Source organism: Vipera berus (assembly GCF_964194415.1).
Source record: "Vipera berus genome assembly, chromosome: 1".
NCBI classification, from domain to species: domain Eukaryota; kingdom Metazoa; phylum Chordata; class Lepidosauria; order Squamata; family Viperidae; genus Vipera; species Vipera berus.
In genome coordinates this window covers 116,420,360-116,438,723 of record NC_138202.1, presented here as the reverse complement: position 1 = coordinate 116,438,723, position 18,364 = coordinate 116,420,360, and the positions used below count along the sequence as shown (strand labels likewise).

Here is an 18,364-nt window from a genome sequence, read left to right as displayed (position 1 = left end):
TTTATTCCAGGGAATTAGACATAATATGTAACAACATAACAAATCCATGCATCTCATAATGTGGACCATGATCCATACAAATGTATACAATTATCAGTTTATTACTCTTTGCAAAGAATCACATTATTCTCTGTGCTACATTTAAGCACTGAATGTTTGAAATATTAGAACAGAATATCAAAATGATGTCAAATTCATTTTCTTTTCACAAGTTCACATGTTTCTCATGTATGATACAGAAAACAGGATAATCCTACTTGTAGTTTGATCAGATCTGGCAAATTTTCAAAATAAATTTTATATCTTTGCTTTTTTCATACAAATAGCAAATTTCAATGAATTCAAAGGCAGATTTCCTATTAAAAACAAATAAGGAATGTTATACCCAAGTGCTCCTTTCAATAATGAATTGAATTAGTTCAAATTTTAACTTTTAAGTTCAAAGTAGCTTGGCCAAAGCTACAGAAACTGCCTTTTCTTAGACATTTATAGTATTAATGTTATTCAAAATAGTGTTTTGCATACGTTATATAAATATATATATAAATGCAATAAATAAAATACACTAAATACAAAGACCATATTAAATGCCCATTAAAATATGTATTCTTCTAAACCAGGGGTCGGCAACCTGAAAAAGGAAAAGAGCCACTGGGAACCGGTTCCATCACACACACAAAAAAGTGGGAGCCGCGTGCGTCCATGCACGCGCATGCGCAAAAAATGTTTTGCGCATGCACAAAATGTTTTTTCTTGCGCATGCACGGATGCGCGCGGTTACCATTTTTTTAATCTATGATGGAACTGGTTGCGCAACGGCGACAGCCCGTTTGCAGAGCTGCCGCCTTCGGCAGCCTGCAAACGTCCCGCGGCAGCTTTCCGAAAGAGCGGCGCCGCTGCCCGTTTGCACGGAGGTGCGCACGCACCTCTCGGAATGGGCAGCAGCGCCACTTGTTGGGAAAGCTGCCGCAGCCCGTTTGCAGAGCTGCTGCCTTCGGCAGCCTGCAAACGTGCTGCGGCAGCTTTCCCAAAGAGCGGCGCCGCTGCCCGTTCGCGCGGAGGTGCACGCGCACCTCCACTCGTTCGGAGAGGTGCGCGTGCACCTCTCGGAACGGGCAGTGGCGCCGCTTGTTGGGAAAGTTGCCGCGGCCCATTTACAGGCTGCCGCCTTCCTCTAAAGGCGGCAGCTGTGCAAACAGGCCGCGGCAGCTTTCCCAACGAGCGGCGCCACTGCCTGTTCGGGCAGAGGTGCGCGCACACCTCCGCCCATTCGGAGAGGTGCGCGCGCACCTCTCCAAACGGGCGGTGCCACTCTCCATTTGGAGAGGTGCGCGCGCACCACTGCCCGTTCGAAGAGGTGCGCGCACACCAGGCGGCTCCGGAGCCGCAGGTTGCCGACCCGTGTTCTAAACAGTCAAAAAATGCCTGAAACTTCTCTTATTCAATATGTTTAAATTTCAGGTAGGTTGGTGATGAATGCATTACTTTCATGGCAAAAGTGGATTTAATTTCTATTCTGTTTTACCGTATATACTTGAGTATAAGCCGAATTTTTCAGCCCACTTTTTGGGCTGAAAAATTCCACTTCGGCTTATACTCCAGTCAACAAAAAAACTTACCGAGGACTTGTGCACGGCCGAGGCTTTGGTGCTTCCGGGATCGCGCGCACCTCTCCCAAGCCACCGCCGTCCGGAGACCTGCCGAAGTTTGGGGAGGTGCGCGCCTCCCCAAACCTCCCCAAACGTCGGCAGGTCTCCGGACCTCCGCGCCCTGCCTGCCTGCTTCTTTCCGCAGCGGAAAGAAGGTGCCCAAACCTCCCCAAAGAAGGTGCCCAAACCTCCCCAAACGTCGGCAGGTCTCCGGACCTCCGCACCCTGCCTGCCTGCTTCTTTCCGCAGCGGAAAGAAGCAGGCAGGCAGGGCGCAGAAGTCCGGAGACCTGCCGACATTTGGGGAGGTTTGGGGAGGCGCGCACCTCCCCAAACCTCCCCAAACGTCGGCAGGTCTCCGGACCTCCGCGCCCTGCCTGCCTGCTTCTTTCCGCAGCGGAAAGAAGCAGGCAGGCAGGGCGCGGAGGTCCGGAGACCTGCCGACGTTTGGGGAGGTTTGGGGAGGTGCGCGCGCACCTCCCCAAACCTCCCCAAACTTCGGCAGGTCTCCGGACGGCGGCGGCTTGGGAGAGGTGCGCGCGATCCTGGAAGCACCGAAGCCTCGGCCGCGCGCAAGTCCTCGGTAAGCTCCGGGCGGTCACTTGCTTCGCGTCTCCTGAGGGAAGGGGGGGCGACTGGAGCGGGCGTGTTTCCTCGCCTGCTGGGCGCCGCGATTTGCCCGGGGAACGCGCGGGCCCCGAATGGCAGCGTGGAGCGAGGAAGCGGACAGCCAGGGCTTCCCCGAGAGCCGCGGCCACACAGGGTATTCCTGTGTATTCAGGCTTGCAAAATGGCGGATCGAGCCTCTGCTGGTGGCAGAGGCTTGCAGAGCGCGGATCCAGCCTCCGCTGGCGGCGGAGGCTTGCAGAACGGCAGATCGGCTTATACTCGAGTCAATAACTTTTTCCAGTTTTGGGGGGTGAAATTGGGGGTCTCGGCTTATACTCGAGTCGGCTTATACTCAAGTATATACGTTAATTCTATTAAATTAAGGACAATGTGAAAGTTTAAAAGTCTCAAGAGAGATCAGCCCAAATCATACACACCAAGAAGAAAATAAAGGAGGATTGACTTAATCTTATATTAATACTACGTTTTATGTTCTACTATATTGATCTATATGCTTTTAATGTATTTTAATCAATACTGTGTATTTGATCGTACTGTCACTGTTCAATTATTAGCTGTTCAGCAAAAATATTTCACCATATTTCTCTTTCCGAAAGAGCGGCGCCGCTGCCCGTTTGCACGGAGGTGCGCACGCACCTCTCGGAATGGGCAGCAGCGCCACTTGTTGGGAAAGCTGCCGCAGCCCGTTTGCAGAGCTGCTGCCTTCGGCAGCCTGCAAACGTGCTGCGGCAGCTTTCCCAAAGAGCGGCGCCGCTGCCCGTTCGCGCGGAGGTGCACGCGCACCTCCACTCGTTCGGAGAGGTGCGCGTGCACCTCTCGGAACGGGCAGTGGCGCCGCTTGTTGGGAAAGTTGCCGCGGCCCATTTACAGGCTGCCGCCTTCCTCTAAAGGCGGCAGCTGTGCAAACAGGCCGCGGCAGCTTTCCCAACGAGCGGCGCCACTGCCTGTTCGGGCAGAGGTGCGCGCACACCTCCGCCCATTCGGAGAGGTGCGCGCGCACCTCTCCAAACGGGCGGTGCCACTCTCCATTTGGAGAGGTGCGCGCGCACCACTGCCCGTTCGAAGAGGTGCGCGCACACCAGGCGGCTCCGGAGCCGCAGGTTGCCGACCCGTGTTCTAAACAGTCAAAAAATGCCTGAAACTTCTCTTATTCAATATGTTTAAATTTCAGGTAGGTTGGTGATGAATGCATTACTTTCATGGCAAAAGTGGATTTAATTTCTATTCTGTTTTACGGTAATTCTATTAAATTAAGGACAATGTGAAAGTTTAAAAGTCTCAAGAGAGATCAGCCCAAATCATACACACCAAGAAGAAAATAAAGGAGGATTGACTTAATCTTATATTAATACTACGTTTTATGTTCTACTATATTGATCTATATGCTTTTAATGTATTTTAATCAATACTGTGTATTTGATCGTACTGTCACTGTTCAATTATTAGCTGTTCAGCAAAAATATTTCACCATATTTTTCTTTTTTTAAAAAAAAAGGGAGGGGGAATAAGCAACATCCTTATCAAAAACCCTTTATACTTCTAACTCTAGACAATTGTTTTAAAGCCTGCAAAACAAAAACTTTCAACTATCAGCTTTCATTGAGTATATTTTGTTGTTGTTAGTTGCGAAGCCATGTCCAACCCATCAGGACCCCATGGACAATGTTCCTCCAGGCCTTCCTGTCCTCTACCATCTTCTGGAGTTCATTTAAGCTCATGTCTACTGCTTCAGTGACTCCATCCAGCCACCTCATTCTCTGTCGTCCCCTTCTTCTATTGCCCTCAATCTTTCCCAGCATTAGGCTCTTCTCCAGTGAGTCCTTCCTTCTCATTAGGTGGCCAAAGTATTTGAGTTTTAGCTTTAGGATCTGGCCTTCTAAAGAGCAGTCAGGGTTGATCTCCTCTAGGACTGACAGGTTTGATCGCCTTGCAGTCCAAGGGACTCGCAGGAGTCTTCTCCAGCACCATAGTTCAAAGGTCTCAATTCTTTGGCACTCAGCCTTTCTTATGGTCCAACTTTCACAGCCATACATTGCAACTGAGACCACAGCCTTGACTATACGGACTTTTGTTGGCAGGGTGATGTCTCTGCTTTTTAGTGTGCTGTCTAGATTTGCCATGGCTTTCCTCCCCAGGAGCAAGCGTCTTTTAATTTCTTTGCTGCAGTCCCCGTCTCCGGTGATCTTGGAGCACAGGAAAATAAAATCTGTCACTACCTCCATTTCTTCCCCATTTATTTGCCAGGAATTGAGAGGGTCAGATGCCATGATCTTGGTTTTCTTAATGTTAAGTTTCAACCCAACTTTTGCACTCCTTCTTTACCAGCAACCACAAGCTCTTTAGTTCCTCTTCACTTTCTGCCATGAGAGTGGTATCATCTGCATATCTTAGGTTGTTGATATATCCCCCTGGCAATCTTAATTCCAACTTTTGATTCATCTAGCCCTGCCTTTCTCATGATGTGCTCTGCATATAAGTTAAACAGGCAAGCCGACAGTATACAGCCTTGCCGGACTCCTTTCCCAATTTTGAACCAATCAGTGGTTCCATGTCCAGTTCTCACTGTTGCTTCTTGACCCGCATATAGCTTTCTCAAGAGACAAATAATATGGTCTGGTACTCCCATCGTTTATAGAACTTGCCACAATTTGTTGTGATCTACACAATCAAATGCTTTAGCATAGACAATGAAGCAGAAATTTGCTGGCAAATTGAGTGTAGCACTTTTACTGCATCGTCTTTTAAGATTTTGAATAGCTCAGCTGGAATACTGTCACCTCCACTAGCTTTGTTGTTGCTCAGCTTTCGTAAGGCCCACTTCACTTCACATTCTAGGATGTCTGGCTCGAGGTCAGTGACCACCTCATCGTGGTTATCAGGGATGTTAAGCTCGTTCTTGTATAGTTCTTCTATGTAATTTTGCCACCTCTTCTTAATCTCTTCTGCCTCTGTTAGGTCCCTGCCATTTTGGTCCTTTATCATACCCATTTTTGCATGAAACGTTCCCTTCATCTCTCCAATTTTCTTGAAAAGATCTCTGGTCCTCCCTATTCTATTGTTTTCTTCTATTTCTTTGCACTGTTCATTTAAGAAGGCATTCTTATCTCTTATAGCTACTCTCTAGAATTCTGCATTCAATTGGATGTATCTTTTTCTCCCTTGCTTTTTGCTTCCCTCCTTTCCTCAGCTATTTGCAAAGCTTCCTCAGACAGCCATTTTGCTTTCTTGCATTTCTTTTTCTTTGGGATGGTTTTAGTTGCTACCTCTTGTACAATGTTGCGAACCTCTGTCCATAGTTCTTCAGGTACTCTGTCTATCAGATCTAATTCCTTAAATCTATTTGTCACCTCTACTGTATATTCAACAGGGTTATGATTTAATTCATACCTGAGTGGCCTAGTACTTTTCCCTACTTTCTTCAGTTTAAGCCTAAACTTTGCAATGAGAAGCTCATGGTCTGAGCCAGTCAGCTCCTGGTCATGTTTTTACTGACTGTATAGAGCTTCTCCATCTTGGCTGCAGAGCATATAGTTAATCTGATTTCTGTGTTGGCTGTCTGGTGATGTCCATGTGTAGAGCTGTCTCTTGGGTTGTTGGAAAAGAGTGTTTGCTATGACCATCGTATTTTCTTGACAAAATTCTATCAGCCTGTGCCCTGCTTCATTTTGTACTCCAAGGCCAAACTTGCCTGTTATTCCAGTTATCTTTTGGCTTCCTACTTTAGCATTCCAATCCCCCATGATGATAAGGACATCATTTTTGGGTGTTAGTTCTATAAGGTGCTGTAGGGCTTCATAGAACCGGTCAATTTCATCCTCTTCAGCACCTGTGGTTGGGGCATAGACTTGGACTACTGTGATATTGAATGGTTTGCTTTGGATTCGAACTGAGATCATTCTGTCATTTTGGGGATTGTATCCCAGTATTGCTTTTCCTACTCTTTTATTCACTATGAAGGCTACTCCATTTCTTCTGAGGGATTCTTGCCCGCAGTAGTATACCTGATGGTCATCTGAATTAAATTCACCCCTTCCTGTCCATTTTAGGTCGCTGATTCCTAAGATGTCAATGTTCAGTCTTGTCATCTCTTGTTTGGCCATGTCCATCTTGCCTTGATTCATAGATCTTACATTTCAGGTTCCTATGGAGAAAAAATCTTTACAGCATCGGACTTTCCTTTCACCACCAGACACATCCACAGCTGAGCGTCCTTTCGGCTTTGGCCCAGTTGCTTCATTCTTTCTGGCGCTACTAGTACTAGCCCTCTGCTCTTCCCCAGTAGCATATTGGACACCTTCCGACCTGAGGGGCTCATCTTCCAGCATCATATCTTTTTGCCTTTTGGTACTGTCCATGGGGTTTTCATGGCAAAGATACTGGAGTGGGTTGCCATTTCCTTCTCCAGTGGATCACATTTTGTCAGAACTCTCTACTATGACCTGTCCATCTTGGGTGGCCCTGCACGGCATAGCTCATAGCTTCATTGAATTACGCAAGCCCCTTCGCCACGACAAGGCAGTAATCCATGGAGGGGATTGAGCATATAATGGCATTTTTAATGGAGCTTCCCCAACCAAACGCTTTCCAGATGTATTGTTACTACAAAGCCCAGAATCCCCAGCCAGCATGCCTTTCGGAATTCTGGCCCTACTATTCCCAAAATACTTACAAGGCATTACATTGTGAAGACGACTGTATTGAATTTTGAACCACTCTTGCCGCGCATATGGATTCCACTAACAACCAGCGAATACCGGAAGTTCTATACAAGAACAATCGAAACTTACCCTCTTTTCTAGCCAAGGAAACGCTGTAGCTCACGGAACATCCAATGAACACAGCATTCGCGAAGGACTGCCCCAAAGAACGCTACCTCGTTCGTAGATCTGCGCATCCGCGTGCGTCGCATATGGGACGTCATCCGAAAGGGCCCTACTGGAGAGCGAGCACATGTTTGCTCGTTGAGACTCTCTAGCGAAGAGATAGAAAGGAAGGAAATGGCAGCGCTTATCGCCGAGGAGCGGCTGCAAGCCGACCGACTGTCTCCAGAGGCGGAACAGGGTGAGCAACTTCAGCAGCTGGGAAACGAGGAAGGGGCTGTCGCCTTAGTGGAACCTGGATCTGGGAAGCTGCAAGTAACTGCTTTGGGTAAGAAGCGGAAGGAGGCACCACGTATCCCCAAAGGAAAGCCTAAATCTGGGCGGGTATGGAAAGACCCCGGCAAAAAGCGGTAAGAATGCGATCTTGGTCGCCAGGAGATCGGACGTAGCATCTTGGGGAGCAGTAAAAGCGGTTTCCTCAACATCAGCAACTTTAGTGGACTTCCAACTCCCAGAGTTTCCCAGCAAGGATTCTGGGAGTTGAAGTCCACACATCTTAAAGCTCCTTTGAGCTAAAGAGAAATGGGCTGCCGTTTATGTGTATTTCATACCGCTTTGTTAAACAGAAATACTGTGTATTGGTTAGTTTTCCTAGACAAGAGTTTCTTTTATGCACTTCATATCTATTTGGCGTGCACACTAAAATGTTACAAAAATAAAATAAAACGTTGATATTCATCCTCAGTTCAAAGTGAGAGTACATTTAGGGTTTGTATTGAATAACCAACCTTTGGTGGCACAGCCAAATTAAAATCATAGGGTGTTTTTAATATTTTTATTTGTTATGGTAATGTTTTTGATGTGCGAAAATAAGCTTTTGTTTACTTGGAACTCCTTGCCGAGTAAGAGTATGCAGGACTTTTATCGCAGATTTGCTTCACACAATATACTAAATGTTACTAAGATTGTTTGGTTTAGTTGTAGTTTATGGCTCAGTGTATTGCACCAATCTGAGTATTAGTTATTCAGTAAGGCTTTATTAAGGCATGTTATGTCTGTCTCACAAGGTGATACCATCTAGTGCTGAAGCTAAGCTCTTATTTTTAGCCGAGGATGTAAATTTCCCCATCTCCCTAGGTTTTCCCACATGATCCAGGACAAGCCTTTACATACTTCCTGGCAACATAAAATGAAAATACGTCAGGAAAAGAAGCTAACCAAAGATTTTGCCCAGGAGTTGAAGGAACAAAAACAAAGAGAACGTGAGGTAAGTAAAACATGTTTCTCTCAAATTTCTGGAAGCAATATATCCATAATATTATTAAGTAACTATAATGTATCCCCAAGCATCTCTGCCCAGACACCATCTTCACTAATATTTTTTGTCACTCTAATTTAAGTTATGGACTGAATTAGCAGGAAAGGACTAGTCCTAAGTCTATTGAACTCACACCCTCTGTTCTGACACTGTACAAGAATTGTGAACAAAATTCTTGTTATATCTAATGCATATGCCTTTGTCCTGCGGGATTGATTTGTTGTAGCTATTTTGAATTAGGCATCTACAAGTTTTGTACTTATTTCTTCTATTAAAAATTTAAAATAGGACTGCTACCCTTTTATTTAGGCATACATGCATAACTTTGATGATGCTATTATTTTATAAAGCAGAATGAATTTGTGCATATCTTTGCTATTGAATGTTAATAGAGCTTCAATACTTATATATTAAGAAAGACTGAGTGAAAATGTAATACCAGAGCTTCATGCTTGTTTTATTTATATCATAAACAAAATCACATAATATACAACATGGCCATCCATGGGGAAAAGATGGGATAAATGACATTTGCATTAGATGTCATGGCATAATTTTTGTATTTGATGTTGTTGCTACTCAGATGCTGCTGACATGTTTCAGTCTGAAAAAACACCCCCCAATTCAGTCAATTCAAATAAAAGAATCATTAGGGCCAATTTACAAGTGCTTTATTTTTTTAAAAAAATGGTGCTGATTTGAGCTACTTTTGTCTTACATAAATCCTACAAATGTTCTGTTTGCTACAGTGAAGGTTTCACAATATAGATTCTAAAGTCACCTATTCTGCTTAAAAGCAACCTCTGAGGACCTCATAAGTAGTAACTTTTATTCCAGCTTATCTGTCTGTAAAAGTTTGATGAGCAAGAACTTTTCAAGTAATAAGCAATTCAGTAAAACTTTCTTCTGATATTATATAACTTTGCTACTTAATATTGAGATTCATTAATAAATTCAGCTTTTGGATTCATAAAGCTGTTTGCATATGCTGTTTTTTCTATCAGTATATTCTGTATTTTCCGGAATAGTTTGGGCTTATTTTTTTGGCTGGGACATATAAGATAGCATGCATGATTTTTTTTTCCCCTTTCAGGAGAAAAAACAGCGAAGGAGGGATAACTTAAAAAGAAGACTAGAAAATGAGAGGAAAGCGGAAGTTGTGCAAGTGGTGAGTTTTGGATCAAGTTATTTTCATCTAGAAAGAAAACTTCCTTCCTTGGTTGAAGAAGAGTGGAGTGTATTTCATCATTAGTTAATGTTTTATTTAACTTGGCAGAAGTACATTATAATGGTTTAGGTCATCAGCAATATATAATAAGTTATGCTTCTTCGTTGCCATTAAGGAGGAGCATTTTGAGACCTGGAGGCTGAATTATTGATCCAATAACCACAAATTTTATATCACTCTCTGTTGCCTCAAATGGGAAATGGGAACTGCGTTTATTTTTTCTTGTGGAAGGAGAGGATAAGGGCCTCAATATGAAGCGCTGGCAATCCAAAACAAGTAAAATTGTACAATAGTTGTATGTTAATAGATTTTCATAGATGTAAATAGATTTCGGGTCAAGATATTGATGTGCTGCTGGTTTTTTGCAGCCATGATTGAAGGACTTTGGCTCTCTCCCTCCCAGCCTGAAGCATTAGGAAGGTGGATAGGATTCTGGAGGTTAAGTTTGTCTCCTAGGCTGAGTTTAAATGGAAAGATGACTTGCTAACTTTACATGTAAATCTGCTTGAACCAAGTTCCTACATTTTTGCCACAGAGATTCCTTTTGAGAATGAGCCAATGTGAGAGATGCATGCTAGGATTTGGACTAAGCAATGAATAGGGGAGCTTCAAAGGCATTTGATAAGATCCATTGTAGAGAACATCTAAGGGACGCAGTGGCTCAGTGGGTTAGGGCGCTGAGCTTGTCGATCAGATGGTTGGCAGTTTGGTGGGTCGAATCCCAAGTGCTGCATAACAGAGTGAGTGCCTGTTACTCGTCCCAGCTTCTGCCCACCTAGCAGTTCAAAAGCACGTAAAAATGCAAGTAGAAAAATAGGGACCACTCCGGTGGGAAGGTAACAGCGTTCCGTGCGCCTTTGGCGTCTAGTCATGCCGGCCACATGACCACAGAGACGCCCTCGGACAAGCGTTGGCTCTTCGGCTTTGAAATGGAGATGAGCACCGGCCCCTAGAGTTGGAAACGACTAGCACGCATGTGCGGGGGAACCTTTACCTTTACCTTAGAGAACATCTGCCTCTTGAATTGAATTGGTAATGAAAGTGTGTCACTGGAGTTCAGCTGACCATTTCTTTCAATTATCTGGGCTCTGATCCAAGTGTGAAAGCTAGTTCCAGAGTCCAAGCAGACAGCTATGTTTCATTGTTAATTCTTTACTAACAAGATTATTTAGATTTCTTTACTATTAGGAGATCATTACCATCAATTTAGCAACATAGCAAAAGTCATGGGAAGTCATACAGCAGTACAAGTGGGTCCTCATAGGCAATCTGGTACCATAGAAACATGATTGTAAATCACTATTGTTTTTATTAAGGGTCTTATATATTTAAATGATTTTTCTCTGCTTTCTGCATAAAAAGTTAGAAGAAAGGGGAAAAACATGTTTTTTATTTACAGTGTCTTATAGTAGCTATTTGGGGTACGGAACGTTTCAGAAAGGAAAAATGTGGAGATGATGGGTTGGTTCCATCTACCCTTGACAAACAGATAACAGTTTGTGGATGAAGGAGCTTATTTGTGGTGATGCAGGCATGTGCCAATCCTACTACATTTTCTTTGCCCTCCTCTTGCATGTGTAGAGTTTAATCTGTTGCCTTCCTTTGATTTAGGCACCTTTGACAAGGTTTAATATTCATTCTTTTCTATGGAAAAGCTGTGTTTTGTTCTGTTGGAGTTTTGTAAACTAGTAGTAATACTATTCTGGAAACCTCTAGCTTGGTTGATTGCTATTCAAAAAGTTTTTAAGTCCTAGGTATACATGAGATAAGACCAATATTTCTTCTTTTTTTTTCAGATTCGAAATCCCTTAAAACTGAAGCGTGCAAAGAAGAAACATTTGCGGCGTATTGAGAAGCGAGACACACTGGCCTTGCTGCAGAACTCTCAGGCACAACCTAAAGCAGCCAAGCAATAAGAGAGCAGAAGTCTCTTTTGTAGCACATTGAAAGACTTCTTGAAATGCACAAGTTCAGGCACAGAATCCAGTGTACAAAGAGATGTTGCTATATTGGCTTCTCTTGCAATCAGCAATAGGTCCTTCCCTGCCCTTCCTGCAAAATATGTTATTGTATCCGAATAATTTCTCTTCTCATAGATTTGGTATTAGAAGAACAAATGTGGGGAGAACAGCTGGGATATTTGTTTGAAAATGAGACAAAGCCCTAAAAGAGTTATTGCAAAATCTACAGATCCTGGATGATTTGTAATTTCCAGAACTTATCTTTCTTCCTTAACCATGAGAAGAAAATAATAATAAAAAAGAACTTACTTTGAGGAAAAATATATGGTCCCTCAAGTCGCTTCATGGGTTATGTTGATTGTGGAGGACTTGGTAAAATCTGAGTAGCTTGGGTTGTCTATGGGATTTTTTTTAAAAAAACTGTCAGTGTCTCCCTGACTTTCATAATAGAATTCTGATCTTTACTAGACAAAGGACAAAATGTATATTTTAAGCATGCATTAAACAAAGGATAAGGGACGCGGTGGCTCAGTGGGTTAGGACGCTGAGCTTGTCGATCAGAAGGTCGGCAGTTTGGCGGGTCGAATCCCAAGTGCTGCATAACAGAGTGAGTGCCTGTTACTCGTCCCAGCTTCTGCCAACCTAGCAGTTCGAAAGCACGTAAAAATGCAAGTAGAAAAATAGGGACCACTACGGTGGGAAGGTAACAGCGTTCCGTGCACCTTTGGCATCTAGTCATGCCGGCCACATGACCACGGAGACATCCTCGGACAAGCGCTGGCTCTTCGGCTTTGAAACAGAGATGAGCACCGGTCCCTAGAGTCGGAAATGACTAGCACATGTGTGCAGGGGAACCTTTACCTTTTTAAACAAAGGATGTTAGATTTCTGTTTCTTGCTCTACACAGTATGGCAAAATAAAATGTGTTTACTCTGTGTAGAACAAGTAGTCCACAACTTAACAACCAAAATTGAGACACAAATTTCTGTTGCTAAATGAAACATTTGTTAAGTGAGTTTTGCTCCATTTTACTATCTTTCTTGCTACAGTTGTTAAGTGAATCACTACAGCTGTTTAGTAACACAGTTGTTAAATGAAACTGGCTTCCCTATTGACTATGCTTGCTTACAAAAAGTGATGGCATGACCCCAGGACACTAAATGCATGCCAGTTGCCAAGCATCCAAATTTTGATCACCTGACACGGGGATGCCACAACGATTATAAGTGATAAATATAACTCACTTTTTTCAGTCCCATTGTAACTTTGAACAATCACTAAATTAACTGTTGTAAGTAGAAGACTACCTTTATAGAGAATGATGGATGTCACTTGTGCCAGTTTCAACGTACAACATGGCAGATTGGGGTTCTTTGGGTAAAATATAAAGGCTTTTGGCTGCATTTATATGCAAATGTTAATGTTTTCAACATTTTCTGCTCTCTGGTAGATGTAACGAAATATGAAGAATGTATACTTAATTAAAGGAAATCTTACTGATATAGAAATACATTTACAACTAAATCTTTTTATAAGGACTAGACATTTGAGTATTGTGAGAAAATGTTATCCATATCACATTCTCCATTTTTTTTTATCCTGCACATCCTCGTCAGCTATTCTCCATCAAGGAAGCAGTTTTAAAGCAAAATATATATTGCATTATAACCACTGCTGTATATAAAGGTTCATAAACAGGTATGAACCTGTTTGTATTCATTTAAAAAAAACAACTAATTATGGTTGCTTATTTGAATCTATGTGTATTGAGGTCTTTAACATATAAATCATAATGTACAAAATGTGATGTTCCTTCTGGCTTTGCCTATGAGATATGCAGAATTTTCCCTGCAAGTTCTTGAATCAGAATGCTACAATAATTACTTTCAGGATTATTTCTTTTACAGGTGGTCCCTGACCATCCAACTATTCATTTAGTGACTGTTCAAAGTTACAACAGCAGTGGAAAAAGTGGCATATTTTTCACACGATCCATTGCAGCAGCATCCCCATAGTCATGTGATCAAAATTTAGAAACTTGGAAACTGGCATGTATTTATGACAGTTGTGCTGTCCTGGCATCATGGGATCACCTTTTGCAACCTTCTGACAAGCAAAATCAATGGGGAAGCCAGATTCACTTGACAACTGTGTTACTAACTTAACAACTGCAGTGATTCACCTTGTGGCAAGAAAAGTAAAATGAGACAAAACTCACTTAACTTGCTTAACTCACTTCCATATGGTGTAGTAACAACAACTTGCACCTAAACATCGGCAAGATGAAAGAGATGGTGTTAGACTTCCGGAGAAAAAAGGAGGAACCTGCCCCACTTTACATCGGGGAGGACTGTGTAGAGAGAGTTTCCTCCTTTAAATTTCTGGGAGTCTACCTCTGTGAAGATCTGACCTGGAAAGTTAACACAACCCAGGTGGCTAGAAAGGTCCAACAGAGGCTTCACTTTCTTAGGGTCTTGCGGAAGAACAGGGTAGAACAACAGCTAATGACCCTCTTTTACCGGTCTACTATAGAGAGCGTCCTCTCGTATGGTATTGTGGTTTGGTATGCTGGTCTGACAGCCGCGGACAGGAAAGTATTACAGAGGGTAGTGAGCATAGCACAAGACATTGTGGGCTGTTCCCTGACACCACTGGATGACATCGCCAGGGCTCGTTGCCTTGGAAGAGTGAGGAAGATTCTCAGGGATGACTCACACCCTGGACGGTATCTCTTTACTCTCCTACCATCCGGTAGGAGATATAGGAATATAGCCAGCCGTACCAACAGGCTGAAAAGTAGCTTTTATCCGTGGGCTGTTAGGCTTTTAATCTTTCCCTGAAGACTAAAATTTACCATCTGTGCATGGGAGCAAATTTATTTGTACTTTTCAAACTTTAAAAATGAGGTCTAGAAACTTGGGGCCAATTCATACAAACTATTGGGCTCAAATGATAACTGGTTTAACTTCTTTTGACCTCCTATCTCAAGGTACGCCTGAGGAATTTCTTAATATGTTGTAAAAGCAAGAATTACATCCCTTTCATTAGTAAAAAGAAGTATCTGCTTCTTAAAAGTAGCTTTTCAGTTTGGCAACTTCCATGCTAAGTTTTGTTTTGTTAGAGGATAACCACGGGTGCAGCTAATTACCCATTTTTCTTTATTAAATGAAAGGAGTTTCTCGGGCAGGTGGATTTCATACCAATAAGTCACCCAACTGGCTTTCATGTCTAAGGCAGGTCTAAAACAAACAGTCTCCTAGGCCAATGTCTTCACCACTACACCAAATTGGCTCTTGCACAATAATTATGGTATAGTTCAACATTTTTTTCTTGTATTAAAAGGTTGTAATGGTATGTGGGAATGACCTTGAGAGAGGAGGAGAAGAAATGCTGCCAAGAGCTGTTTCGGATAAAAGCTGCTTAACAGTCAGAGAAAGAAGCTCAGGAGGAACCCACCCTAAATTGATGAGGCTGTTAAAAAAAAGCCAGTAGGAGATTTGTACTTTTAGAATTGCAAGATTCTGTTCATATAGCCTTACAATAAAGTATAAGTAGTTTGTTTGCTCATGTTTCCTATCTGGTTTACCCAGGAGGACTGACTGACTGACCTTGCAAGTGCCTCATTTAGTGACTGTCACAGTTAAGATGGCAATGTTTATTACCCTCACATGTTTGAAAAGCAAAGGAAAGCTGAAAGAACATCATCAGCACAGTCACTGTTTCTCTTAATGACCAAGTTGCCAGTTCCAATTGTGTAGTCCTAAGCATATCAAAACTATCATAATAATTTCATAGTAATTTCACATGCCTTTATTTTAAGGTGTAGTCCAGAGAGTAGCTTAAAGAGCTATCACAGGTAGACCTCAACTTACAATCTTTCATTTAATAAACATTCAAAGTTACAATGATGCTGAAAAAAGTGACCTATGACCAGTTTTCACACTTATGACCAGATTGTCACAGCATCTTCATGGACAAGTTATGTAAATTCAGGTGCTTGTCAACTAACATGTATTTACAACGATTGTAGTGGCCCGGATGATCACCATTTGTGACTTTTCTAAATCAGGGCTTTTCAACCAGTGGTACACGTACTACTGGTGGTACATTGGCACATGGCAGATGGTATGCCTATGACGGATTTAAAAGCACTGTAAAAAAAGTGTAAAAGCAGATGAGGTGAAATGGCAGCAGCATTGCACAGGCTTATGGGAAAATCAGCTGGAACTGTGCAAGGTGTTGCCTGGGTCCTGCTGAGAGCCCAGGATTGGTGTGCAGAGCTCCAGCCGATTGGCAGCGGCCTTGGGGGTGGCAGGCAGCCTCATGCAGTCTTCAAGCAGAGATTCAGCTAGAGCTGTGCAAGGCACTGCCTGCCTGGGTCCTGCACAGAGCCCAGGATCAGTGCACGCAACTCCAGCTGATTGGGGGTGGCAGGCAGCCTCACGCAGTCTTCAAGCAGAAATTCAGCTGGAGCTGCGTGTGGCGTTGCTTGGGTCCTGTTGAAGGGGAGAGAAGAGAGGATATAAAAGCAGGGGGAGTGAAATTTGTTAAATACGTTTTGCCCCATTTTATGACTTCTTGCCACAGTTGTTAAGTGAATCACTGCAGTTGTTAAATTAGTAATATGGGTTGTAAGTGAATCTGGTTTCCCCAATGACTTTGCTTGTCAGAAGGTTGCAAAAGGCGACCACATGACCCTGGTACACTGCAACCATCATAAATATGAATCTGTTGCTAAGCATCCGAATGTAAATCACATGACCATGAGGATTCTGCAACGGTCATAAGTGTGAAAAATGGTCATAAGTCACTTTTTTCAGTGCTGTTGTAACTTTGAACAGTCACTAAGCGAACTGTTGTAAGTCAAGGACTACCTGTACTTTATCACTTTTTTCTGGGTCATCAAGTTTTTGACACCTTGCTAGGCGACCAGTGGTACTCAAATATTAGGTAAAGGTAAAGGTTCCCCCGCACATGCGTGCTAGTCGTTTCCAACTCTAGGGGCCGGTGCTCATCTCCATTTGAAACTGAAATATTGCCATATTCTAAAAGTGGTACAATCAGTGAAAGGGTTGAAAAGCCCTGATCTAGAATATCTACAGACATAGTTTCTTATGTCCCAGTTTGCTTTCTCATAAATATGATGACCTAGGAAAACACAGCTGTAAAAAAGTGGGGATCTAGGAGTAGCTAAGTTCAAATGGTACATTTAAGAAGGAAAGGCCATTGTCCCCACAGTCATACTTTGTTTTACAGTGGGTAAACAGCGTTCCGTGCGCCTTTGGTGTCTAGTCATGCCGGCCACATGACCACGGAGACATCCTCAGACAAGCGCTGGCTCTTCGACTTTGAAACGGAGATGAGCACCAGCCCCTAGAGTCGGAAACGACTAGCACGCATGTGCTTTACCTTTACCTTTACCTTTACCTAGGAGTAGCTAAGTTCAAATGGTACATTTAAGAAGGAAAGGCCATTGTCCCCACAGTCATACTTTGTTTTACAGTGGGTAAATTAGATATAGTTTATCTCTTTCAGTTAATGATTACCACTAGGTGCTTTTGGTAACCCAATATAAACAGGCCATGTTAATCAGTTGTAGGAACATTCTCAGATTTTAATTTATAAAGTGGCATTTAGAAGAGTGTGGATCCCAAGCAAAAAGCAGAAATAGCAAGGAGAGAAACGTGAGAATTGTAGGAAAGCACTGGAGAAAAGTGAGTTTGGGGTTCTTTGTCAAAACATGCCTATTTGGGGAACCGCTTTTTTCATGGGAAGAGCTTTTGTGGTGCAGACTGAGTGATTGATCTAATGTACGGTACAGCCAGTAGCTAGTCCACTGAAAAGATCATACGGTAGTATCTCAGGGTGCTCATGTTTCAGAGTGAAAGAAACATTCAGTAATTTGAGTGGGAGGACAGCTGTTAATGTATCTCAATCTCATTGGGGAGGCTTCATCACTTAATTAAACAGACAAGATACTTCATTGCTCCATTTTATTTACTTGGTATTGTTTTGCAATCTGTTGTAGGTGAAGTATTCATTGCAAACAGAATGGCAGCATTCAAAAATTTGAAGTGTTTAGGAAAGATGCTTCTTCCCCTCCCCTCTCCCCACAGCTCTCAAGCTAAAAAAAATGTAATTAAAATCAGCAATAAACTCCAATAGAAGGAGTTAATGTTGTACAAGCCATTCAGTATCTTGCTCTGGGGGGTATTGTTCAGAAAGGTGTGCTTAGCCTTGATTTTAAAGATCAAGGGAAATTGGTCATTTGAGGCCATGGAAATTGAGGGATGAGGCCTATGGAGATGCAATAATAGCAGGGTTAAGGATCTTGGAGAACGATCATGTCTGAGAATGAGATGATTACCTCAAAAGGCAAAAACAGAACGTGATAGTAGTCAAAGGGCCATAAAGGAAGCTATTTGGACAAGAATGCTTTGTTCAGCAGTAATGCCATAAATAATCTTTACTGCATGAAATGCGTGGGAGGGAATCTGCTGAGAAGAATGCATAGCAGAGATACAGGACTCCTCATTTACCGTATATTCCAGTTATTTCCATACCTTTCAATATTAAAAATGGACCTCCAGGCATCTTTCTGGATTTTAGAAAACATGAAGCTGTGGGGTGCATCCCAATCTTCCTTTCCTCATCAGGATGAGTTTAAAAATGATCAAATGTCACAAATATGATAATGATGAAAATGATAATGATAACTTTATTGTCACTTTGAATGTACACCAATCGGCATACATCAAA

At 42.7% G+C, this 18,364-nt stretch overlaps 1 protein-coding gene across 1 annotated transcript; it reads left to right on the top strand.

Annotated features, from left to right (window-relative positions):
- The first annotated feature begins 7,186 nt into the window (after positions 1 to 7,186).
- On the top strand, positions 7,187 to 13,099 carry CCDC86 (coiled-coil domain containing 86). The gene is made up of 4 exons (XM_081314737.1): positions 7,187 to 7,508; positions 8,236 to 8,365; positions 9,510 to 9,584; positions 11,441 to 13,099. Exons 1-4 carry the CDS (start codon positions 7,276 to 7,278, stop codon positions 11,558 to 11,560), a joined length of 558 nt encoding a protein of 185 aa, XP_081170863.1. The 5' UTR covers positions 7,187 to 7,275; the 3' UTR covers positions 11,561 to 13,099.
- The last annotated feature ends 5,265 nt before the right edge of the window (positions 13,100 to 18,364 follow it).

What these genes read in the sequence shown, in the direction of transcription:
- CCDC86 (XM_081314737.1), top strand. Translation starts at nt 7,276, where the DNA reads ATGGCAGCGCTTATCGCCGAGGAGCGGCTGCAAGCCGACCGACTGTCT. An exon ending in AAAGACCCCGGCAAAAAGCG is followed by an intron (nt 7,509 to 8,235) that starts GTAAGAATGCGA and finishes CCATCTCCCTAG; the next exon opens with GTTTTCCCACATGATCCAGG. An exon ending in AAAAACAAAGAGAACGTGAG is followed by an intron (nt 8,366 to 9,509) that starts GTAAGTAAAACA and finishes TTCCCCTTTCAG; the next exon opens with GAGAAAAAACAGCGAAGGAG.